At 34.8% G+C, this 26,840-nt stretch overlaps 1 protein-coding gene across 2 annotated transcripts in view; it reads left to right on the forward strand.

Moving 5' to 3' along the window:
* Window positions 1-26,840, forward strand: part of PPP2R5A (protein phosphatase 2 regulatory subunit B'alpha) — a 64,919-nt gene that overhangs the window by 23,737 nt on the left and 14,342 nt on the right. For both annotated transcript variants that reach the window (XM_015062908.3, XM_053209235.1), the window contains exons 2-4: window positions 8,847-9,043; window positions 12,129-12,230; window positions 24,290-24,382. In XM_015062908.3, coding sequence (XP_014918394.2) covers window positions 8,847-9,043; window positions 12,129-12,230; window positions 24,290-24,382 — 392 coding nt within the window. The remainder of the gene's footprint in view (window positions 1-8,846; window positions 9,044-12,128; window positions 12,231-24,289; window positions 24,383-26,840) is intronic.

Raw genomic sequence — 26,840 nt, forward strand, 5'->3', positions numbered from 1 at the left:
ATTTCATAGGAGAAATAAACATGTTTTGAAGAGAGGGGTGTTAGATAATTTGTGGACAAAAAAAATTTTTTTAAATTTTTTTCAACGTTTTTATTTATTTTTGAGACAGGGCATGAACAGGGGAGGGTCAGAGAGAGGGAGACACAGAATCCGAAGCAGGCTTCAGGCTCTGAGCTGTCAGCACAGAGCCTGACGCGGGGCTCGAACTCACGGACAGTGAGATCATGACCTGAGCCAAAGTCGGACGCTCAACCGACTGAGCCACCCAGGCGCCCCTGTGGACAAAATTTAAAACTACTACACTTGCTAAGCATGAAATTAGAACAAAGGAAATTTTATAAATAATGGTATTAGGCAAAAATATCTTAGTTCTCTCATAGCAGGGGAGATAGTCGTGTTTGATGGTTCCGGTAGACTTGAAATCCTTTGGCTAAAGTTTTTTCTCATTGGTTAGTGTTTAGGTAAGCACTGACTTTATTTGCTTCTGAAGAGGATGAAGAATGAGAATGGTAGAGTCCATTCCAACCAGTGCACGTAAAACAGGAAACTTCAGGTATCATTATAAATGGAACATGGGATATAAAAGCGGGCATAATGGGAAATGAAGTTGGAAAGGTGGTGCCACTCACTTTCTCCTCCTCTTCTTTCACCCTCAACCTTAGTCATCTTTACATTATTACATTTTTAAGGTTGGTAACATTTTCTGTACCACAGTTAAGATTTTTGTAAATTGTAATTCTTAAAGTTGAAAGTGAGTGAAGGCTTATGTTGTTGACTATATAGGCTTCAGAGCCACATAATGTAATTACATTTCCTTATATAGTTTTTTTTAAGTATTTAGAAACTGGAGTTTCTAATTGTGTCTCTTTTTCTTTCCTTGTACTTTTAACATACTCTTAAGTTTTTCTTCAGTTTTCCATGCAATATGATATCCTGTTGATCTTCCTGTAGGCATAACTCTCATGGGGCTTTATTCCTCCTGTTCTGAATGGCTCAGTTCCTCTCTAGGACTTAATTGCTTTTCTGGATTGTTTTCCCCTATTCCTGGATTCCATTTTTTCTCTTTTTCCTTTGTTGCTGCATCATGTCCTCAGGTAATTTCTTAAGAAAGGTTGTGAGGGTGCTAAGTTTTCCAAGTGTTTTTATATCTGAAAATGCCTTTATTGAATCCTTATACTTTATTGATTGTTGGCTAGTTAACACAGTTCTAGATTGGCATTAGAATTTGAATGATATAGCCCCATTATCTTCTTGCGTCATCTTGGATATCTGTCTCTGGTTCTTTTGTGAGTTAATTAAAAAAAAATTTTTTTTTTTTATTTTTGAGAGAGAAAGAGAGACAGTGTAAGCAAGGGAGGGGCTGAGAGAGGGAAACAGAACAGGCTCCAGGCTCCCAGCTGTCAGCAGAGCCCATCGCGGGGCTGGAACTCACAAACCTGGAGATCTTGACCTGAACCGAAGTCAGGTGCTCAACCAACTGACCCACCCAGGCACCCCAACTTTTTTTTTTTTTTTTTAATTTGAAAGCGTTCAGTCTTTTCTCCTGGGCATTTGAAATTTCAAAGTGATATGCTAAATTAACCCATTGTTTGGCCTCTTTTTTTTGTTTATTTAGTTTTCTTTCATGTTTCAAGGCTTTACTTGAATGTCTGGTGATCCTTTATTTTCTATTAAAATTAGTGAATTTTAAAAAATCACTTTAGAAGTTGGATGGAGGTTCACTCACTGCCTGCTTTTGTTTAGGGTAATTGGTCAGGGAACTAACTAGTAAAAGCTAGAATTTTTCTCTGGGACAATTGAGTTGCTTTGCCCACCCTTTTTTCTTTCTTTTTTTTGGCCTGGAGCATGAATGCTTGACTGACTTTTGGATTGAGATGGTAGACTGTTCAGTACATGCAGATTTATATAATCTCCTATTTTCAGCTCATGTCTTAATCCCATCCTCTATTTCACCAGGTATTTCTAATCCAGAGTTCTGTGGGAACCTTATCTGTAATTCCCTGTTTATTCTAGAATGTGGCTTCCTGCTTTTTGGTTTTGTCAGTTACCACTTCTTCATGTACTTTGAGTTTTCCAGAAATTTGTTGAAGTCTTTTGCCTAAAGGCCCATTCTTTCTCTTTGTTATTGTGGGTTTACACACACACACACACACACACACACACACACACACACACACAGCTATATTCTGTTGTGGGTTTTTTTTAGTTGTATTTAAACAATTTTTAAAATGTTCATTTATTTTTGAGAGAGAGCGAGCAAGTGTGAGCAGGGGAAGGGCAGAGAGAGAGGGAGACAAAAAATCCAAAGCAGACTCCAAGCTCTGAGCTGTCAGCCCAGAGCCTGATACGCGGCCAAACTCTTAAGCCCTGAGATCATGACCTGAGCGGAAGTCGGAGGCTAAAACCACTGAGCCACCCAGGTGCCCCAGTCTTATTTTAGAATGAAAGGGAAGAGATAAACAAATTTGCCATCTTTAACTAATATACATTGTGAATCTGTAAGTGGGTAAGGATTTAGAATATAGCTATTAGAGGAACAGTTGATAGATATTTCAAAGACTGTGGTCTTATATGTACTTTTTCTTGCATTCTAGGTGATTTGAATCCTGTTTGCATTACAGATTTATTTTGTGATCTTGGACATGCTTTGTAGTGTGCCCTCTTAGAGTACATGTTGTAAAGCAGTCGTTTTCAAACCTTTTTTGACTGCAAACTATAATAAGAGACACATTTTACAGGGGGCACCCGGGTGGCTCCGTCGGTTAAGTGTCTGACTCTTGGTTTCAGCTCAGGTCATGATCTCATGGTTTGTGGGATTGAGCCCTGTGTCAGACTCCATGCTGGCAACATGGAGCCTGCTTGGGCTTTTCTCTTTCTGCCCCTCTCCCGCTCATGCTATCTCTGTCTCTCTCAAAATAAATCAACTTTAAAAAAACCACATTTTACTTTACTACTCAGTACTCATACTGAGACACATTGATATTTTATATATATTTTAAAATTCTAGTCATGACCCACTAAAATGATCTTACTACCCAGCAGTAGATTGCCATTCACACCTTGATAAACAGTTCTCTAGAGCAGTATTTCTTTTTTTTCCGATTTTTTATTTTAAGTTTATTTATTTACTTATTTTGAGAAAAAGAGAGAGCAGGGGAGGGGCAGAGAAAGAGGGAAAGAGAATCCCAAGCAGGCTCTGAGCTGTCAGCACAGAGCCGAATGCTTAACTGTTGGAGCCACCCAGGTGCCCCTAGAGCAACATTTCTTAAAGTGTGAGTCAGATACATCTTCATGTTGGGTGTTGAAAAAAAACTTAAGCATTTAGAGATAAATAGGGAAACCTGATAGGGCTTTTGTGAGTTTTCAAAGTTGTATTAATAATTCTTCAAAGATTAAATGCCTCCCTTCCCTAGAGTTGTGTTGATTCTCCTTCTGCCTAAGACTTCTACAGTACTGAAAATTTTTTAGTGGGATCAAATTTCAGTCATAACAAAATGAAGAGAGTTAAGATGCATTTGAAAAACTCATCTTCCAGGCAAGTTTAAACCAATTATGTATTTTTCAAGGCAAAAAGCACATCTGTTTTTAAATAATTCTTTGATTCGTGCAGTTTTTCTTATATCTTCCATAATTTTCTTTTTTTTTTAAATTTTTTTTTTAACGTTTTATTTATTTTTGAGACAGAGAGAGACAGAGCATGAACGGGGGAGGGGCAGAGAGAGAGGGAGACACAGAATCGGAAGCAGGCTCCAGGCTCCGAGCCATCAGCCCAGAGCCCGACGCGGGGCTCGAACTCATGATCCGCGAGATCGTGACCTGAGCTGAAGTCGGACACTCAACCAACTGAGCCACCCAGGCGCCCCAGATCTTCCATAATTTTCATGCAGAGCTTGTTTTATTGGGGACTTAGTAAAGAGCACTTTTAGGAAATCCTTAGTTCTCTGATATTTTTGAAGAGATAAATGTAGGTCATAATATTTTTTTAGGTCATAATATTTTTAAATTGTAATCAAATTTCTTTGACAATTTAAAGACTTAAAGCATTTAAAACTGTTGAACGCGATACACTATGATAATAATTACTGTTAATAATTGCTAGTCTGAATTGCTCCCAAGTAAGTACTTAGGGAGACCACAATATACGAAAAGATTTATGAATAGGACTGGTTTTTCTCTTCATTTAAATGGCAGTCACCAGGATCTTAAATACTCATCCTTTATTCGTTCCTGATTTATTTACAAATTTTAGAAGAAATTAATAATCCACTTGAAATAAATACATGTCAGGGGCACTTCTCTTGACTTTGGCTCAGGTCATGATCTCACCATTTGTGATATTGAGCCCCCCATTGAGCTCTGCACTGACAGTGTGGAGCCTGCTTGGGATTCTCTCTCCTGTCTCTGTCCCTCCCCTGATTGTGTGTGCTCGCTGCGCTTTCTCTCTCTCTCTAAATGAAATTAAAAAAAAAAAATGGATACATGTTATTATTTCAAGAAGACCTGCTTTAAACTGCTGGAGCAAAAATTTGGGGTCTCTTGTGTAATTAATTTCAAGTTGACTAAGCAAATACTGTGTCGTACTCAGGATGATGTGTAACAGTTAACAGTGTGTGCATCTACCATTCCAGTTGCTGTATGGCGTAGTACTCTAAGGTGTTCTGAATTTTTCCTGTGAACTTGTATGTTTCTGCAGGTGTTTTTATTTTTAAACCACTAAGTGAAATTCTCATAGAAGACATCAGTGAATATTGCAGATAGAGAATCCTAAGGAAAAAAGCTATCACCATTGGAATCGGAATGGACATTATCCACATTGAAAATGGCGAATGGATAATTAACATTAGCCCAGTAAAAATAACTAAGTTCGAACAATACATGACATTACTGCCTAAATGTTAAGACATTGCCAAACTGAAATATCATTGAGTATAACAGACTTCATTTGGAAGCATTCTTATAAATGGTGAAGTTAAAGTATAAAGTCACCAATATAGATTTTGTCAGCACTTTTTACATTAGCAAAGAGAATTATTACACGTTCTTTTTCTCACAAGTTGTCATTCATCTTTATGAAGTATAACCAGAATATAGTCTGATCTTTTTTCAACTTATTGAAATATATTTTCTGCTTTTCTTTTTTTTCTTACGAGAAAATTCAGTGTAAATTGTGTTTTGTAGAGACACCTGAGTTGGGACGTAATAAACATCAACAAGTACAATATATTTCATAGCTTCTTTTTTTTTTTAATTTTTTATTTTTTTAACGTTTATTTATTTTTGAGACAGAGCATGAACGGGGAAGGGTCAGAGAGAGGGAGACATAGAATCTGAAACAGGCTCCAGGCCCTGAGCTGTCAGCACAGAGCCCGACGCGGGGCTCGAACTCGCAAACCGCGAGATCATGACCTGAGCCGAAGTCAGCCGCTTAACCAACTGAGCCACCCAGGCGCCCCTATTTCATAGCTTCTTGATGAAAACCGTAATCATCTTTTCTTACTAGGATAACCATTATAAAAATGTTTTTAATCTACGTAAAGATGTTGCATGTCATGTACCTAGCAGTTTGTAATCCCTTGAAGACAGGAAGTCATCTCTAACTTTCAGAACTAAGTTAGAAGTTTTTATTATTTAAAAAAATCTTTTTTACATGTTTGTTTATTTTTGAAGGAGAGAGAGAGAGAAACAGAGCATGAGTGGGGGAGGGGCAGAGAGAGAGAGGGAGACACAGAATCTAAAGCAGGCTCCAGACTCCGAGCTGTCAGCACAGAGTCAGATGTGGGGCTCGAACCCACGAACCGTGATATCATGACCTGAGCCGAAGTTGGACCCTTAACCAACTGAGCCACCCAGGTGCCCCAGAACTAAGGACTGTTTTGAAAGTTAAGTTAGGGTTAGGTGGGAAAGGATTTTTCTTTTCTCTAATACCTAAAAAAAATTGAGGACTGGAAATGTCTATTTTAACTCAGAGCCAAAGGAGTTGAAATGTTAACTTTTCTAAATATTTCTAATGTTTGGGAAGATCCAGATGTGACCTATCCCGTCTAAGCATTAGGTAATGCTGAGATAAAATACTGGAGAAGAAAAAATAAATTCAAATAAATCTTTAAGTTAAGAAATGGATTACTGAATGGAGAAGCTATGAAAAACACCAATTTTTCTGTAGAGAAGACTCTTATGAGTTAGGTGCCCAGAAAATGAAACTTCTTTTTGTAACATATTCCTGAATCTACTACTATTTACCAGTCCTAAAAATCATTTGTGTCTTCTAACATGTTAGCCAGAGGCTTCTCCTTTTTTATTCCAACTTTGAAATATATTCACTCAATTTCATGATCATTATCTCGTTTAATCCATTTAAATCACCATCAAGGTAGGTTGTTGATAAAAATGGTCATTACTATAAATTCTTAAGCATAGACATGATGTAGTAATTTATTGATACCACTTTTGATATCCAGCAGAAATTTTGAACTTAATTCTGTAGCCTGTTTTTCAGTGCATAGTCTTTATTCCGCAAATTTAAGAGTTTTTTTTCAAGCATCAAATATATGTTTGTTGACTTCTTATATACGCTACACTATGATATAAAAGAAATAAAAAGAAAACTTGTTCAGTGAATGATCCTTGCCTTTATGGAATCTGAAATCTTTTGGTGGGTGATAAAAGAAATACTCATTAAATACAGACTTAAACATAATGCATACTCAACTCTATGATTGAGACTGAGTACTGTAGATGTTCAGAGAAGGGAGGGATCACTGTGTTCTGACCTACTTACTACCTAAGGGAAATTTTGTGGAGAATGTGAGATTTAATTTTATTCTTGGAGGGTGAGTGAAACATAGGGGAGGAAATCTGGTAAGGTATATCAGGTAGGGAAGAGTTTGAGCAGACACATGGCCTTTGAGGAACAAGAAAGGCAGTGATTTCCTGTTGAGTTGGTAGTGGGAGGAAAAGGAGAATTAGTTAGGGCTGGACCACATAGTGAAATGGGATATTGTATGAGTTTTTATATTAAAAGGAAAAAATAGCTTAAAAATATTTTAAAAACTCTGTCAGAACTGAGTTAGCTTGTAAAGGTACGACACCTATTTCCTTATATTCCCCATCAGTATAATGGGGAATCTTTATGTATAATCTTTATGTATAATCTTTATGTATGATTATACATAAAGATCTAATATATGTTATAATAAAGATATAAAGTGGGGCACCTGGGTGGCTCAGTCGGTTGAGCATCCGACTTCAGCTCAGGTCATGATCTCATAGTTTGTGAGTTTGGGCCCCACGTCAGGCTCTGTGCTGGCATCTCAGAGCCTGGAGCCTGCTTCGGATTCTGTGTCTCCCTCTCTCTCTGCCCTCCCCCAGTTGCGCTCTGTCTCTCAAAAATAAATAAAAATAATTTTAAAAAATTAAAAACAGATATAAAGTTATACAATGAGGATATAGATATGTTTACAAATAGATAAAGGTATTACTGAGAAACTGAAAAAACGTATGGGGATTTCCTGTACAGTATGAGTTGAGAAGGATTCTTCCAGCTCAAATAATCACCCCTTCTCTAGTGTGTAACACATACCCAATCTAACAAGTTTAGCGTAATTGGGAAGCTTACAAAAAGCAGAGGTATTATTCATCTTCTACTTTTTCAAATTAAGTATATTAAGTAGGTGCATATGAGGTTTTTTTAAAAATTTAATCCCCCTAATTAAGAAACTTAAATTATTGAGCTAATTGAAGGTCCTTGTTTACAGATGTGAAAGTTCAGAATTGAAATTTTGTTGTCTTTTGAATGTTGGAAACAAAAGGATTTAATACATATGTTAGACTCAAATCAATATAATGTGTCCATAGTTTTGTAAATAAGTAGAAAATAAAACAAGAAACATTTACTGAATGCCTATTGTGTGCCAGATACTGTTCTAGATATAAGAGGTGGTGGGGTGTGGGGAGAGGGACAGACAGAGATAGAGATAAAAATAACACTTGTTTCCCGTCTTTGGGGGCCTTGCAGTCTAGGAATGTTGTACATGTAAAACATAATTGCCACATAGAACAAAAAATGTTACAGTAGGTAACTTAGGTACAAACCTAAGATACGTTTGGGTAAAAGGGGATTAACCAGTTTAGCTTTAGTGTCCTAGAGTTTCTGAGGGGAATATGTTTCTGCTGAAACTTAATAAATGGGGAGGGTTCCCAGGGTGGGAATGTGGGAAAAGAACATTCCAGACAAAGGAAATTGTAAAATCTCACAAGTCGAGGGAATATGGTTTAACCAAAGGGTTACATGCTGCAAAGTGTTGAGAGTTGATTGTTGACAACAGGCAGCTGAATTTTGTACACAAGTTTGAGTTTCAATTTGTAATTTTTGGAGAATCATTGAAAAGTATTGAGTGTGATCAGATTGATTTTCTGTTTAGCACAATTTTTAGCTTTTGAGGTAGTTTAGAAGGTAAATCAGGAGTTGTAGTTATGGGACCAGGCAAGAGGAGTAGTTAGGATATCATTGCTGTAATTTAGATGATGGAAGGTGAGGATAATTAAAATGGCAGTGAGAATGACCAAAAAAAGGGTAGATTCCAGATATGTTAAACAGAATCAATAACATATAATGGTTGATTATGGGTAGTAAGAGAGGAAGAAAAGTCCATTGTGGATCCTGGTTTCTGGCATGAATGATGAGATTAGATGGGTGAGTTTCTCATGATTTTTTTTTTTCTTCACTAGATTCTTGAGAGAAGTTTTTTTATTTTATGTGTGTGAATAGCATCTATAAAATTAATAAGCTTATTAAAGGTAATTTCTGAGTAGGTTATTTCTAAGTTTTTCTTTATTTTTATTTATAGATGCCACTTCCAATGAACAACAAGAGCTTTTCTGTCAGAAGTTGCAGCAGTGTTGTATACTGTTTGATTTCATGGACTCTGTTTCAGACTTGAAGAGCAAAGAAATTAAAAGGGCAACACTGAATGAACTGGTTGAGTATGTTTCAACTAATCGTGGTGTAATTGTTGAATCAGCGTATTCTGATATAGTAAAAATGGTAAGCCTTCTAGACTTAAGTTCCTCAGATTTCTATAAATTCAAGTAAGATCTGAGGTGTAATTTTGAATTACTGAGACTGATTTTTAATAAATATACAATAATCAGTGTACTCAATGTTTTTTAACTAGTCCATTTGAAAGATTATCCATTCATTCCACTGATGCTGTCTTATAATAGTTCAATGGCTGGTGGCTGTCATATTGCATAGTGCAGATCCAGAGCTTAGGAGAAACATGTAGGCTTAAGATTATACAGATTGATAGGTGATTGTCATAGAGCTGAATTGTCACTAAGGGAGAATGTCTAAAGTGCAGAGAGAGAAGACCAATGAAAAACTATTGGACTCCACATTTCAGCAGGGTAGGTAAAGGAGTCAGGTCTTAAAAAATGTATTATTTAGACTATTTTAATATATTTATAGATTCAATAGCACTTGAATTTTAATAAAAACTCAGGACCTTTAAAAAGGTAAATAACATAAGTTTATGAAGTCTCTGAAGAATAGATTACTGCCAACTTTATTAAGGTAAGGTTGTTTAGGATACTAATAATTCAACCTTATTCTCCATCAAACAGTAAAGTTTGTTTAGGATTTGCGATTTTTGTATTTTGGTGCATAGTACCAAAATACAAAAAATGTAGTCGGAGTAATTAGAGAGCCACTGAATACATAATTGAAGCTTAGATGTTACCAGGGTATAGAAGTTTATAACAAGTATAATTTGTAGTTGTCTTCATTTCCTTCCCCTTGGCTAATATATGTTCTGGGGGAAGAACAAATTGTGTTTAATTTGGCCCCGTTATACTAGTTGAGTTTTTTTTTCATCGCATTTGCACCAGAAAATTTGGGATGATTTTTTTTTTTTTTCAAAAATGAAAAGCCTTAAAGAAGTTTTTTTTGTTTTTTTAATGTTATTTTTATTTTTTTATTTTATTTTTAAAATATAATTTATTGTCAAATTGGCTTACATCCAACACCCAGTGCTCCTTAAAGAAGTTTTAAAAGATTAGCTATACAAGGAACATTAATCAAAATGCAGATTGCTTCCTAGACTCTCAGTAGACTGTAAAAATTAAGTGACAGTTTGAAAACAGAAGTATTAAATACTGATAAACTCATTTTGTTTTGTGTTTTGTGTTTATCATTTAAAATATGTTCAGGGGAAAAAACAGTATTTCCAATTTACTGATTGGTAAATCAGATGGTTTGTATTCAGGAATTTTAAAAATCCTGGAAAAAGGTACTTTATTTTAATCTCTGTAAAGTTACTGACTTGGATGCCTGCTAGGTCAGTTGGTAGAGCATGCAACTTTTGATCTTGGGGTTGTGAGTTCGAGCCCCATGTTGGGTATAAAGATTACCTAAAGTTATTGACTTGAATATTGAAGGTATTTAAATATTTAGATATCAGAAGTACTCAAATGTTTGAGTCAGTTTGTTCTATACTAATAAATTCTGGGATTTAATTTCTTTCTCCAAGAAAAAAAGGTGTGTGTGTTTTTCTTTCTTTCTTTTTTTGTTTTTTGTTTTTTAACTTCTGGGTACTTAATTTCTAGACAAGCATGACGCTAACTCATGCTTTTGGCCCTATAAAGCTCTTATGTATATTTGTTATATATAGTTAATTTTATTGGTGGCACAACAAAGTTAACTTTTTCTTTTACTGCCAATAATAAGTATGATCTCAAAGGCAAATTATGCCCTCTGAATGGGATATATTTCCTTTTCATGTTTTATCTGTGACTTCATGCCATTCTTTGTGAAATTGATATCTGTCAAACTATTCTGCCCTCATGTACTGGCTTTGAGTTCTAGCAGATCAAATTCTAGGTTATTACTTTCTAAGTCTTACGGTTATAGTAATTGACTGGAAGCAGTTATTTGGCTGACCATAGATGCCACTTCATAAGAATAGTTGGAAATTTGCACCACCTATGACCTCTTGTCTCATCCTTTATTCCCCAGATAGTTTATTTCAGGTGACCAACTTCTTAATAGTATGGCCTTAAGTGTTTGCTAAATAAACCATGTGGTTTCTCAGTTGTTCATCATTCTTCAAAGATTAGCACCACAGTCTAACCTTTGCTAAAGAGCAAAGATGTGTTAGTTTACCTTGGTGCTAAGACAGTGTGAATGATGAAATTTTAAATATTGTATTTCATTGAATCTGAAATGAAGAGTCAGCATCCTGATTTTAGAGAGATTAATATGTTTAAAAAAAAAAAAAAGGCTCAGGGGCACCTGGGTGGCTAAGTTGATTAAGTGTACAACTTCAGCTCAGGTCATGATCTCATGGTTTGTGAGTTCAAGCCCCGCATAATGCTCTCTGCTGACAGTGCAGCGCCTGCTTGGGATTCTCTGTCGCTCTCTTTCTGCCCCTCCCCAGCTTGTGCGCGCGCTCTCTCTCTCTCTCTCTCTCTCTCTCAAAAATAAATAAACATTAAAAAATAAATAAAAATTTAAAAGGCTCAGAATAGATGAAATACATTAAATCACCAGTGGGATATTATAAACTATGTCCGTAATAGCACTGAGGGTATTCTGCCCTCCTACCCCTCTTCCTTACTGTTGTGTGTATGTATAAGAATGGAGATCTTTTATCAAACTCTTTTGGATTGTAAGGTAAGTAAATGGCTGGATTAGAATAGAGAGGGAATTGTAGAAAGATGAAAAGGATCAAGTTAGGGATAGGTAGACTTAGGAACTTCATGGTTTTCTCCCCAGAATTCCCTTCCTCCCTTTTTATTTATTTATTTATTTATTTATTTATTTATTTATTTATTTATTTATTTATTTTTTATTTTCCGTTTAAGCAAAACTTGGGAAAGAACAACTTGTAATTTAAGGAAGAGGAATCCAGAGGTAATCTGTAATCTTTAGCAGGTTGGCATTTGAAGAAGTCATAGTTATGGGATAGAAAAAAGAGAAACAAATACCTGACTTCTTATCTTGATGAGGTTTACAGGTTTTGAACTAGGCTTATAGTCACAACTTTTTTCTTAAAGTTATCTTTAAAATATTTCATTTTACATTGTTTAGTTGTACAACAAAGAGTATAAATCTAAATTCGTTTTCTTTACAGATCAGTGCTAACATCTTCCGTACTCTTCCTCCAAGTGATAATCCAGATTTTGATCCAGAAGAGGATGAACCCACGCTTGAGGCCTCTTGGCCTCACATACAAGTATGAAACATAATTATATATTGACAGTTTTTACATTTATGATATTCTGCTGAAATCATGGTTGTTCTCTTTTAGATCTGAGTGTCTATGGAAAACATTTGACTTTTAGTGTGTTTGCTCATCATTTTCTTTTCCCCAAAATATTGTATTTCACTTTTTTTGAGGTAAAATACACTTAACATTTATCATTTAAACCATTTTAAAGTGTACTACTCGTGGCATTAACTACATTCATAATGCTGTGCAGCCATTACCACTGTCTAGTTCTAGAACTTTTTTATCACCCCAAATGGAAGCCCCATTCACATTAGCAGTCACTTCCCATTCCCCTATTCTCACAGTTCCTGACAACTCCTAATCTACCTTCTGTCTTTATGGCTTTACCTGTTCTGAATATTTAATATAAATGAAATCGTATCATATATGGCCTTCTGTGTCTGGATTCTTTTATTTAACATAGTATTTTTAAAGTTCATCAGTGTTGTTGCCTATGTCCATACCTCATTCTTTTTAATGACTGAATGATACTTCCTTTTCTGGATATACCATATTTTGTTTATCCATTAATCAATTGATGGGTGTTTTGGCTTATTGTAATGAGAACTGTTATGAACATTCACGTACAAGTTTTTGTTTTAACATGTTTCCCATAAATTTTGATAAGTTGTGTTTTTGTTTTCATTCACCTCAAAATAAATTCTAATTTTCCTGTGATTTCTTCTGTATTACTAAGGAATGTGTTTACTTGTTACATATTTGTGATTGCCACATTTCTTTCTGTTACTGATTTCTAATTATTTCATGGTAGTTGGAGAATATACTTTGAATGTTTTTAATGCTTTTAAGTTTATTGAAGCTTGTATTAGAGCCTCACATACAGTATATTCTGGAGAATGTTTCATGTGTGCTTGAGAAGAATGTATTCTGTTGTTGGGTAGAGCATACTGTAGAAATCTGTTAGGTCTAATTGGTTTATAATGTGATTCAAGTCCTCTTTTTCTTTTTTAATCTTTTATTCTACTCATTATTGAAAGTAAGATACAAAGTTTCTAACTTATTGTTGAATTTTATATTTCTCTCTTTAGTTCTGTCAGGTTTTGCTTCATGTATTTCAGGGCCCTATTATTAGCTGCTTATGTTTATAATTGTTATATCTTTTGTATGTATTGTCCTTATTATAACTCTAGATGGTTTCTTAAATTTATTTTGTCTGTTATTAGTGTAGGCACTCCAGCTCTCTTTTGGTTACTGTTTGCATGATATATCTTCTCCAGTCCTTTTCCTTTTAATCAGTTCCTTTGAATATACATTTTGTCTTGATAAAGTTGGATCATGTTTTTGTAATCAGTTTTGACAGTCTTTGCCTTTTGACTGGAGTGTTTAATCCATTTACAGTTAATATAATTGCAGATAAGGTAGGATTTACATCTGCCGTTTTGCTATTTCTATATGTTGTATGCCTTTTTGTTTCTCTACTCTCCATTACTGCCTTTTATATTAAATAGGTATTTGCTAGGGTACCATTTTAATTCCCTTGTTTTTTTAACTGTATTTTTTATTTTCTTAGTAGTTACCCTGAGGATTACAATTAGCATCTTAAAACAATCTGTTTTGGTTGAATACCACTAATTTCAGTAGTATATAAAATTTTGGTCCAATATACCTCCATTCCCTCCCCCACCTCCTTTGTGGTATTATTTGTGGTATTGTCATACAAATTAGATCTTTACACATGCCCACCAATACAATTTTGTAATTACTGCTTTATGTGATTGTCTTGTAGAGCAGTAGAATAAATGAGTTATAAATAAAATTCATTTATGCTTTTATGTTATGTATAGTTGACCCTTGAACATCATGAGTTTAAACTGCATGAGTCTGCTTATGTGCAGATTTTTTTGATACCGTACAGTACTGTAAATGTATTATCTCGTCTTTACAATATTAAAAAAAAAAATTTTAATTCCAGTATACTTAACCTACAGTGTTATATTAGTTTTTGGTATACAGTATAGTGATTCAACAATTCTGTGCCTTACACAGTGCTCACTGTGATAAGTTTACTCTTAATCCCCTTCACCTGTTTCACCCATCCCCCCCCATCCACCTCCCCTCTGGCAACCATCAGCTTGTTCTCAATAGTTAAGATCTGTCTTTTGGTTTGTCTCTTATTTTCTTTGTTCTGTTGTTTTGTTTCTTAAATTTCACATGTGAATGAAATTTTATGGTATTTGTCTTTCTCTAATTACTTCATTTAGCATTATACTCTCTAGATCCATTCATGTTGTTGCAAATGGCAAGATTTCATTCTTTTTTATATATTTTGTATATTCCATCGTGTATATATACCACATCTTCTTCATCCATATTCTGTATTCATTTATCAGTGGACACTTGGGCTGCTTCCATAATTTGGCTATTCTAAATAATGCTGCGATAAACATAGGAGTGCCTATATCTTTTCAAATTAGTGTCTTCCTATTCTTTGGGTAAAAATACCCAGTAGTACAATTACCAGATTGTAGGGTAGTTCTATTTTTATTTTTTTGAGGAACTTCCATACTGTTTTCCGTAGTGACTGCACCAGTTTGCACTCTCCCTTATGATATTCTTAACATTTTTTCTCCAGCTTACATAAGTTTTAAGAATACGGTATATAATATTTATAACATACAAAATACATGTTAATCAGTTCTGTTACCAGTAAGGCTTGCTGTCAGCAGTAGGCTATTAGTAGCTAAATTTAGGGGGAGTCCAGAGTTACATGTGGATTTTTGACTGAGTCGGGGTGGGGAGGGTCAGTGCCCTTAACCCCTGCATTACTCAAGGTTCACTTGTACTTACCTTTACCTGTGCTCTTTATTTCTTCTTGTGGGTATCCTTTCATTTCTTCCTGAGGGGTTCCCTTTAGTATTTCTTGTAGAGCGGGTCTGTTAGTGAATTCTCTCAGTGTTTGTTTATCTGGGAATGTTTTAATTTCCCCTTCATTTTTGAAGGAGAGTTTTGCTGGATATAGAATTCTTAACTACCCTTTTCCTTCAACACTTAGAAGATGTCATCCCACGGGTCTTCTGGTGTCCCTTGTTTTCTGATGACAAGTCAGTTGTTATTTAGGACTTCATATGTGTGATGTTGTTTTTTTCTTGATGCTTTGAATATTTTCTGTTTTTAATTTCTGTCACTTTTGATTATGATTTGTGTAGATGTGGATCTCTGGCTCTATTCTACTTGGAGTTCATTGAGCTCCAGTAAGAGTTTTTGTGTAATTAATATTTTTCATCAAGTTTGAGTTGGTTTTAGCTATTACCTCTTCAGATATTTTTTCTTCCTCTTTCTCCTCTCTGAGACTCCCAATATGTGTGTGTATGTTGGTATGACTGAAGGTGTCCCTCAGATCTCTGAAGCTCTGTTCCTTTTTTGTTCATTCTTTTTTTCTTTCTGCCCCTCAAACTGAATAATCTCTACTGATCTACCTTCACATTCACTTATTCTTATGCAGCTCAAATTGTTTTGGGTTGTTTTTATGGGTCAGCAAGTTCACCAAGTTCACTTTGACATTTCAGAAGTCTCTCTCTGGAGCATGTCTTTTTAGTTGAGACTGAGAAAGGGATAGTCTTCTTGACCTAAATGCCATTGTGTGACAGTTCACTCCTCAGAGTCATTGGAAAATTGGTAGTAAAAACTTCTTATGTAGGCAGGATCAGTTCTTCCATTAAACCTTCCCTGTTTCTGTCTAGCTCTAACTACTTCATTTAAACATCCCCCCCCTCAAATATGTGGCTTTAATATAATGTCATCTAGAGTTCACTCAGTAAAATCACATTGACACTACCTCAGTTGATACTTTAGTACTAGAACTCTTTAGAATAGGATTCAGGGTAGATTATCTTACAATACTTACAAACTGTTAACAAAGATTCCATTATAGCCATAAACTATACTCATATGTGTTTAGTGTTTCTTTTGCACATGTTTTTATATATCTAGTCTTTATGATCATTTATTTTTGTTCCCCCAAATGTCTCATTAAAATATTCTGAGAATATTCAGATGCACTTTCTTACTTTTTAAAATAAGCAAGGCTCTGAGGGAGAAAGTAAAAGTTCAAAGGATTCTTGCCTAATGCCTCAGATAATGTTTATATTTTAAAAATAATATTAATGACCTGAAATCTGCAGGCAAACACAGTGATGGGTTTTTCTAGAGAATTTAATGTATGTGTCTACATATGATCAATGGTACTCATTTATAAGACTGTTGATCATGATTAGCTAATTAGAGCAATACAAATGACTACTGAGCACTTACCATGTTTCAGAGATAGTGGCAACTGCTTTATATACCTATCTTATCTAATCCTTTTGGTAACATCATAATATTGTTCATTTTATAGATAAGCTTAGATGAAGCTAGAAGAGATTAAGAATCCTGCCCAAGTTTATAAAAATAGTAAGTGGCAGAATTAGGTTTATAACTCAAGTATTACTCCAAAGTACTTGCTCTTAATTTTTAAAAGCTTTACTGCCTCTCCTAAATATAGTCTATGGCCCTAAAATAAATACATACCAATTTTTAATGAGGTTTAATTCATACCTTTTTAGCTTCATTATAACACCAGTAAAACAGATCTTCCAAATAATTCAACTGGCCATTCTTTTTCTTTTTTAGCCCTCATAAGTGAGTTTTTAAAAGTGTAATTATACAGGTACAGATATGCCTTGGTTAAAGGTAACAAAAGTTTATATATACAAATTCTAACAAGTAAGAGAATTATTATCATTACAAAGCATGGTAAATCGAAATGATTCTGGTGACAGACCTCTACTTAAATCATAGTTTTGATACTTTTCTACCTATATGACCTTAGTTAGGCTGCTTAACTCTTTTGCCTCCTCCTTTATGAAACTGGGATAAATAAGGATTCTTTAAGGATTGAATGGGATAATGTTTGCACAGAACCTAGCACAGTTTTTTAAACTGTATGTTTTTCTTTTCTCTCCCCTTGTTTTCTTAAAAGATAATTACCTTTGGTATGTGGGAAGAAGTATATTTTTGCTCTTATTGTTGCCTTTATGCTGATAACCTTTATATGATACCCTGGGTTCTTTCTCTTGTAGCTAGTTTATTGCTTTCCTAGAATTAACAATACTGAAATGATTAAGTAGTCTCTTCCCTAACTTCCATTCTTCTCTAGCATATAACATAAAGTAATATCCTTTTACTTTCACAGTAAATACTTGCATAACAATTGAAAGCTTCTACTTTCCATACACTCTTCTCCATCCTCTCCCCCAACTTTATATTTTTATTATTGTATAATACCTATGTGGTTAGAACATGTAACTAATTGTATATTACTATTCTGTCACCTTTATGCCCATTGTTTGTTCTTAGCTCTACAGGTAAAATATTTAATCTTACCATCGATCCTTATGTCAAAGTTCCTCCGATCATTTCTTGATAATTTGGAGCTTGTTGTTTTTTTTGTTTTTTTTTTTTAAGTAATCTCCACATCCACCATGGGGCTCAAACTCATGACCTCAAGATCAAGAGTCACATGCTCTTCTGACTGAGCCAACCAGGTGCCCCTGGAACTCATTCTTTAGTAGAGGAACTCATGGGAATATTATTCCTTGAGTTTTTGTATGTACAATAGCAGTTTGTAGATTTTCTTTTTAAAGACCAATGTGATTTAAAATCCTTGATTCATCTTCTTTCCCTAGGTACCTTAAATATGTTATTCCATTATGTTCTGATTTTCTTTGCCTTTATAAAGACGTGGTTTTTGGCCTGGATGTCTGTAAAGGATGTTGTCCCTTTAATGGCCAAGTGCTTTACTGGTTATACATAAGTGTTTATTTTTCTAGATAAAGTTTCTCATTTGAATAGTATTCTTTCACCATAAAAGCCCACTTTTATTTCTGAAGTTTCTTCAGTAATGGTTTTTAGTATTTCTTTTGTTGTACTGCTTTTTTTTTTTTCTTCTCTGGGGATGCCAGCTTTTCATATGTTGGTTCTTCTTATCTTTCTGTGTCTCTTACTTTCTCTTAAAATATTGGATTTTTAAAATCTCATTTTTTTATTCTGTTGGATTGTTTTTCATCTTTCTTATTACCATTCTCTTTTTCCTTTACTCTAGTTGAAAGGTGGATGGACAGTGAATATTTAGTTTTGCCAGCTTCAGTATTAGAGACAGACAAGAGGAAGGGAATGGATATTATATTAGCCAACCAACAATGCTTGCTATAGGCTAGAACCATTGGAGTGAAGAGTGTCTTAAGTAAAAGGAAAAAGGATATATATTTAATGACAATAGGATGGATAATCAGCAACATTAGCTATTTTCTGTATAGTTCTTAGAAGGTAGAGAGGAATCTTGCTTTTATATATGGGTGCTAGCTTTTCCGATTACATTGCTTATTTTTATTTTGCCAGGACTTATATTTTTTAGTGGTCATTCCATTTTATTTATTTTTATTTTGTTTGTTTATTTATTTATTTTCTAATGTTGTTTATTTTTGAAAGAGACCGAGACAGAGCACAAGCAGGGGAGGGGCAGAGAGGGAGACAGTATCTGAAGCAGACTCCAGGCTCCGAGCTGTCAGCACAGAGCCTGATGCGGGGCTCTAACTCACAAACCGCGAGATCATGACCTGAGCCAAAGTCGGATGCTCACCTGACTGAGCCACTCAGGTGCCCCCATTTTATTTTTATTTTAAAAAAAAAAGAGAAAAAAAATTATATTCTACATGATTTGTGACATTTTAAGCAATAGTCTGCTTCATTTATTTATTTTGTCTAGCACACATATGAAGAGGAATCCTAGGATTAGCAAACGTTGATTAAAAATTTTAAGATTTATAAGTCAGATGCCCAACCGACTGAGCCAACTAGGTGCCCCTTTAATCATCTTTTTGTAGGGTGGAATATTAAAGCTTCTCTGATAAATGACATTGTAAAAAGTTGTAGCACTGAGGAAATTTGCTCATTGAAAGTTTTTTGTTCATAACATACGTTGAATCAACTCACCAGGAATTTTTTGTTTTATACTAGAAGTTTACATTTTATTTATTATTTTTATTTAGTCAGTTTTTGAGAGAGAGGGAGGGAGCGCAGGCAGAGGGGGAGGGAGAAGATCTCAGCAGGCTCCATGCCCAGACATGGGGCTTGGTTTCACACTGTAAGATCATGCATGACCTGAGCCAAAAATCAAGACTCGGATGCTTAACTGACCGAGCCACCCAGGTGCCCCAGAAGTTTACATCTTACATTTAGCTTATCAGATACTTGATTTCATAAATCAATTTGATAGGATGTAAAATAAGCATTATATTTAGTTAATGAGAAGGAATAATCACAAGTAATTTCAACACCTTTCAAGTTTTTATTTCCCCAACCCGGTTCATGAATTTCCTAAAAATGTGCTAATTTATCATTTTTGTCTTTCTACTCTTTTTCCATACTGTAATGGAAATACTAATGAGCATTGGAATAATGGAATAAATTAAATAAACAAAGAAGAAAGGAAAAAAAGAACTGTTTCACTATTGGGGGATTGATCATATCTTTTAATTTATAAAATGTATTATATGGCAACTATTCATTAACAGTTATAAATTATTTTCTTTCCTAAGTATTTTGTATTTATTGAGGACCAACAAGATTATAATTTTCTGTGTGCTGACTTCTAGGTAATTAGGGATGCTTCGCTGCTGTACTAGCCTGGAATACAGGCAGATCATGCAGTATTTTAATTTTCTTGTATCAGTTATTTTCTTTAGTGGCACAGATACTTAAGATGTAATTATTGGGGTACTGACTATAACATAGACCTTTTTAGGGATAACCTGTATTTTAGGGACCAGAAGCTCTTCTTTGTGATCTTTATAATTAGAAATTTAAATTAGAAACCTACACATTTTACAGCCTACACCTTCACATCCAAATAGCTCTTGGTCACATTCATTGTTCAGTCACTTAATACAAAATATCTCATTTAGTTCAGTATATGTTGAGTCTTACATGAATTCTTTCATATATTAAATCCACTTTACAACCCATTTAAATTAGTTTCCTCTTAAAAGGGTTTGGAAAACGTTGGGCCATATTCCTTGAAGACAGTCTTTTGTGTATTTACAGTTTGTGAAAGTCTCTTCTCAGTCTTTTGCCTCTCTGGGCCAAACATTTCCAGTCCTCTTAGCTTTGTGTATAGATCTCATTTTCAGATACTTGAATCATCTCTGCTGTTTTTGCTGTGCCTTTTTCTAAAATCTTTTATTGATGAAGATCAGAATTTTATATATTTTAACTAAACCTTAGTAAAGATACGGTCATTATGGAGTAGAATGGTAAGATTACCCTTTTTAGTTAACTGTTTACATTTTTTACTTACTTTTTAGGGTATTTTTTGGATCATAGAAGTAGGAACGTATGTGAAGTTTGCCATTTTACTAGAAAAATTAATGCATTGCTCAAGTATCTATTGTTCTTTGCAGCACTATTTCTTAGATTCTTGGAGCAAATTATTTTTTCATATATAAGAACATAGAAAAACTCCAGTATTTATACAAAAATATATTGTCTCTGAACAACTGTGATTTTTATTCATTCAGGAAATATTATGTTCCAGGCATTGCTCTACATATTGGGGGTAATGTATTGAGCCAGTAAGCAAAATCCTTTATAGTCTAGTGGAAAAGATTAAATAATAATACTATGTCAAGGTGTAATAAATACAAGAAAAAAGTAATGCAGGATAAAGGGTTTAGAAAGAGTGACAGTGGGGACAGTGTACAATTTTATAGAAGCATAGTCTTAATGGCCATCTTGAAGATTGTCAGCTCTGTAGATCACTACCAATTCTTTTACTTCGGTTTCACATTACTCAACATGTGTTTAGATAACCTTTTGTTATTGTCTCTTCGCTGTTGCTAAGTTGGCTGCATAATAGCAGTTTGCTGCTATCTTAACTGGTCCCTTAATATTCACTGTGTCAGGTAATTGGCGGAGATGAAAACTCTGTAAGAAATGCTAATGTGTATCTGTGATAGGCACAGGTTTCAAATGAATGTGTGATTTAGAGGATTCAGCTGGATGTCATGCAAATCTCCCAAAAGATACATAATTACTCCTAATAGTATTAAGCCTTAAGCCCTGTATATCTGATGTAGATCTTAAGAGGTAGAGTATATAGGCTAATGCATGCTGTACTTGACTCCTGTTTAACCTGGTCTCACCTCACCACAAATCTTAACTTACACTTAACTAGGGATTTTCATAAAGTTTCAGAGTCTCTGATTCCATACCCATCAACCCATACCCTATATCTCGTGCTCAAGACATGTCCTACCTTTCTATAAAAGCCCTTCTTTTTCTTTTTGGCTTATCCAAAGTCAGATCAAATGTAGGGCCCAAGTTGCATTTTCCTCCTGCTGATTTTATTTTTCCTGCTGACTTTATTCCACAGTGCTGTTGCCCTTTTCTAAATGTCTCCTCCACTCATAGTCTGTGCCATATAATTGTTGCATATATACCATTTTATATGTTTAATTTTGTCTCACCTCCCTAACAAGTGAATAAGCTTTTTGGGGCTGTACAGTGCCTAATAACATTCCCACTGTATGTAGCTAAAAGGAAAACTTGTTTCCTCTACCCATAACACTTTTGACACCAAATGTGTGGATTTTCTGCACCAAGAAATTCTCCACTTCTCTGTGGATACCAACTGGGTGTCCTATAATTTATTCATTTCTGACACTGATGACCCAGAGTTACCACAGATACCACAGGTTAAGGGCTCAGTCCCATGGGGCCACACCCCATTTCACATGGCAGTCAGAGGAGTCTGGGCCTCTTGTACTTCTGACCAACTGGCTTCAAGTCTGGGGTTCGTTCCCACAATCCACTCTTCAGGTTTGATAATTTGCCATAACTGCCCACAGAACACAGGAAGCACTTCATTTACTGTTACTGGCTTATTATAAAGGATGCAAGTCAGGAACAGCCAAATGAAAGAGATGCATAGATCACAGTATGGAGAAGGGGCTCCATGGTACTACCCTCCCAGTACCTTGATGTCTTCACCAACCCAGGAGTTCAGGAGTTCTCCAAACCCCTTTGTTGAGGATTTTGATGGTGGTTCCGTGAGGTGAACGTGATCCGTTAAATCACTGGCCATCAGTGATTGAACTCAGTCTCCAGTCTCTCTCCCCTCCCTGGAGGATGGGGTTTGGGACTGAAAGTTTCAACCCTCTTATCATAGGGTTGGTTGCTGTGATAAGCAGGCTTCATCCTTCTACAGTCATCTCATTAGCCTAAACTCAGGCATGATTGAAAGGGGCTTCTTATAACAAAAGATGCACCTCTTACCCTTATCACTCAGGAAATTCCAAGGGTTTTAGGAGCTCTATGCCAATAACCAGAAGTAGGAACTTACCACAGTAGGCCAGTATTGGACATGAAAATGGGCACTGGACAGTTGTGCCAGTGAACCTGTGTAGCAGTCCATGAGACTGTATTACTCTTCAGAGGACTCTGATAATTTTTGTAGATTTTTTTTGCATGTGTGTACTCCAAAGCAAAATTATCTACATAGTTAGTTGATTAGAAGATTATTTACAAATAAAACTGATACCAATTTGTTTTCTTGTTACCATATCACACTTAACATGAAAATTAAAAGATAATAATTAGACCAGATAAGCATCATTCCTTTTGCACAGCTGGGCAAAAAAGATGCATCAAACACAAATAATATTTGTTCCTAAAACTGTTGTATAATATTATTGAATAAAATAATTGAATAAAATAATAAAAATTTGTTATTGTGTGGTGAGTGATAAAGCCCCAGATCTGGTAATGCTTTTTTTGTGTGTGTTGTAAAGTCTGTAAATTTATTATAGCAATCTTTTTTTTTTTTAATGTTTATTTTTGAGAATGAGAGAGAGAGAGAGAGTCCGGGGGAGGGGCAGAGAGAGAGGAGGACAGAAGTTCTGAAGCAGAGAGCCTGAATGTGGGGCTCAAACTCACAAACTGTGAGATCATGATCTGAGCCGAAGTTGGATGCTGAACCAACTGAGCCATTCAGGTGCCCCTTTTTTCTCCCTTCTATATGTGGCCCAACTATACCTGTTTATTGAATGACTGTTTTTGCTTTAGGATATAATCTTCCTTTTTTATGTTTAGGATGCTTGATTAATATGTTTTTCAGTAGCTAATAAAGTAAGGCAAATTCCTTACTTTAAATTCCAGGGGCTATACTCCTGTCTTTTATGAGCTGTTAGGTTACAATAAAAGAACGTTAGTGTATTTTCCTCTCTTCTTGAAAGACAGATGTAGGTGTGATGGAAGCAAGTTGAACTAAACCTTACTTTATTTAATTCTGATTTGTGGTAGCAAGTGAACATTTTTTGCTACTTTTAAAATGCTTGGCCCTTTTTAAGTAGAAGTCCTGCTGTGACTTCCTAGTTTATTCACCTTGGTAAATAGACATTCCTTCCTGAACCCTGAATTTACATAATTTGGTTCATTACTTCCCAAGTGTAGATAAGGTATGCTGGTTTTGATTTAATTGTTTGCCCCACTATAGTTTTATAGAAAGACGTGAAGGTTTTCTTTTTATTGTTATTGATACACCAGCCCTTGCAATCTAGTTTATTCTTACCTGTAAGTTTCTGATCTATATTTAAAGAACTCTAGAAATTAAATTGAAGTGGGTTAGGAGTCCACTGGAAAATGAACATGTTCCCAGTGAGTATGGACGACAAAACAGTCTTTCTTAGTTAAATATTTTGTTAGGCAAAATATTTATTTTGTAGTTCCTGTAATTACAGTTTCAACAAGTGATGTGAAGCAATTAACCCCCAAATTTACCAGCTTAGGAGACCAAATTGTGAATATATATTTAGTTTTTTAAAAAATGTTACCAACTCATCACATTTTCTAATGAGCTCTGAAATCTCCCTCCTAGGTTGGTAGGGGAGGTATGTTTGGTATGAAGTGATTAATAGGGTAAAATTTTATAGGCATCATCTTAGTTTTTATTTGACTTTTTCTCATAGTTGGTGTATGAATTCTTCTTAAGATTTTTGGAGAGCCCTGATTTCCAGCCTAGCATTGCAAAGCGATACATTGACCAGAAATTTGTACAGCAGGTAAGGAATTCTTATGTCTTAAATTGCCTTGGGTTCATCTTAGCAATGATTCATTAATTTGTGATTGAAATAGTCTGTCAAAACTTAAATGGTTTATTTTACTTTAACATCGTTTAATACTCTTGCCAGACAATTAGGGTAAAAGTGAAGGAGCTATGAGAATACGAGAGTATTTTAAACAAGAGTGAGCTTCTAATGACATCAGTGGAATTACATCCAATCCTGAATTCTTACAGTTATTTTATAAAGACCAGAAAAGCAAGCCTTTTTGGACCATCTGAGAAAATTTGGTATGACCATTCAATCAAAGGGCAAGAAGCTTTCTTTTAAATTTTTAAGTCTTTGAACTTGAACTTTGGGGTATGTTTTAAGCATTGTAACTTTGAAATGACAGAGGAAAAACAGAAATGGAATCACCATTAGGAGTTTGGGCTTCGGCTCCTTTCCTGTTATCGGTTACAATTAACCAATGACCTTTCCTTTTTCCTTCCCCTTCGCACCTTGGGCATTCTAGCCTCCCAGTTCCTAAACCGCAGATAAATGGGATATTTAAGAAGAAAAGGAGATAGAGTGAATGAAACATAATGGGATACCTTCTTTTGTTTTATAAATTAGTTATAAGCTATTATTTTTTGGAAACTACATACTGAAAATTAATTTTTCGGAATGTGTTCATTTTTATTTTAATCTTCAAAGTCTTTTCAACAATGTAAAAGCCTATCTTTAACTGAGGGGAACTGCCTGGCCCTAGACAGGATTGTGGTGAAGTAGACCAAATCTTTGCAGGTTTATTTTCTCTTTGGAAATACTTATCAGTATGTAAGGTCTCATTAGGAATTTGATGCTCTTCTCTTCTAGAGTTATTTGCACTTTCAAGAAAGGTAGGAGATGAGTCAAAAGGTAGCAATGAACCCAGTGTGGAGGCGAGGACTAAAATCATTACGAGGACCTTTCCTACCCTCTTACCACTGTCATATAATAAAGATTCTACAAACATGAGTTCCGCATATTTATTTAGAGTTCAGTTTTCATCATTTATAGCGACACCTGACCTCACATAAAGTATTCTGACTAATTGCTGTTAGTGTATTGATCAATGAAGAATATTGTCAGGAATATGTCCTTCAACCATTCAAGCAACTCTTCATAAATTACAAAGAAATATTGGGTGTGTGCTAACAGTAAAATTTACATTTCATTCACAAGTAAAAATCAGATTAAATAGAACTTTGTGATTTTGGTAATTGCAGATGAATGCATATTTATTTCCTTCGGTAGCTCTTGTGTGCTACAGAAGGAATAGAGTATATTAAGGAACTAGAGCTTGAGGTATTTCTGCTGCTGGCTTATTCCATGGGTTTGAAGAGAAACAAGAAGAAAACTTCTACTTTATACTCTAAATACCTGAATTATCCGAGAAACCAAAGCCCAGTAATTTGTTCCTAGCAGTTTATATTGCTGTGCTTTCATAGATCACTTCTGTGATGTATTCATATTATTCTTTATGAATAGTATATGAGAGAATCCTTAGCTTTTGTATTTTGAAATTATTTGATTAGGTGGTAATTTTAAGACTTAAAAGTACAGGAAAAAATTAAGTATAAATTTGGACATTCATATTTCAAGAGAAAAAAAATACTTGGATAATTCCAAGTTATGTTCAAATCATAGGATTTCAGAAGAAAAGAAGCTAAGAATTACCGAGTGCTTTTTATGTGCCTGGCATTGTCCTTATATGCTTTTATATAAAGCATGTGTGTCTAATTTTACACAGCTAGTAGATGGCACAATCAGGATTCAAACTAGACTCTCTGACCATAATGTTCCCTACACTTAGAAGACACAAGATTAGTTTCAGCCTTCTTCATTTTATCAGTGACGAAAAAGCTCAGAGGTTATGAATTACCCTTAAAAGCAAAGTTAGAGATAAGTATCACAGCCAGAATAAGAAACAATTTCCTGATGACTAGTTTTATGTACATTTTATTATATGAATTTATATTTATAAATAGATTATTTAGATTACAGTATTTCAAAATACGTTTCTTTAAATAGATTTAACAGTTGGCGAACAGGTATTCTCTAGTTTATATTTTTCTCCTGAGGATCAACTCATACTAGATTCATTTATTCTTGAATTAAACATGTCAACCTTAACAAGTAAGGGCCCCTTTTATTAATTTGCAAGCTTATCTTCTAAGTAAACCCAACATCAGAAACTTGAATATGAGTGTCTCAAGTGAGTAGGTTAGCCATTTTTAATTAGAATAATTTGAACTGAATTTATTAGGTATATTAACACAAATTCTTATACTCTGGGTATTTTTGTTTGGAGCCTCATTCAGGACTTTAATAACCTAGTGAACAAAGAATGCAGACTATAAACAAGACATTTGTTTAAGGGTATGTAAATATGACTAAAGTCATCACAACCCTCAAAAGACATTCACTCTAATAG

This window comes from Acinonyx jubatus, chromosome E4, assembly GCF_027475565.1.
Source record: "Acinonyx jubatus isolate Ajub_Pintada_27869175 chromosome E4, VMU_Ajub_asm_v1.0, whole genome shotgun sequence".
NCBI lineage: Eukaryota > Metazoa > Chordata > Mammalia > Carnivora > Felidae > Acinonyx > Acinonyx jubatus.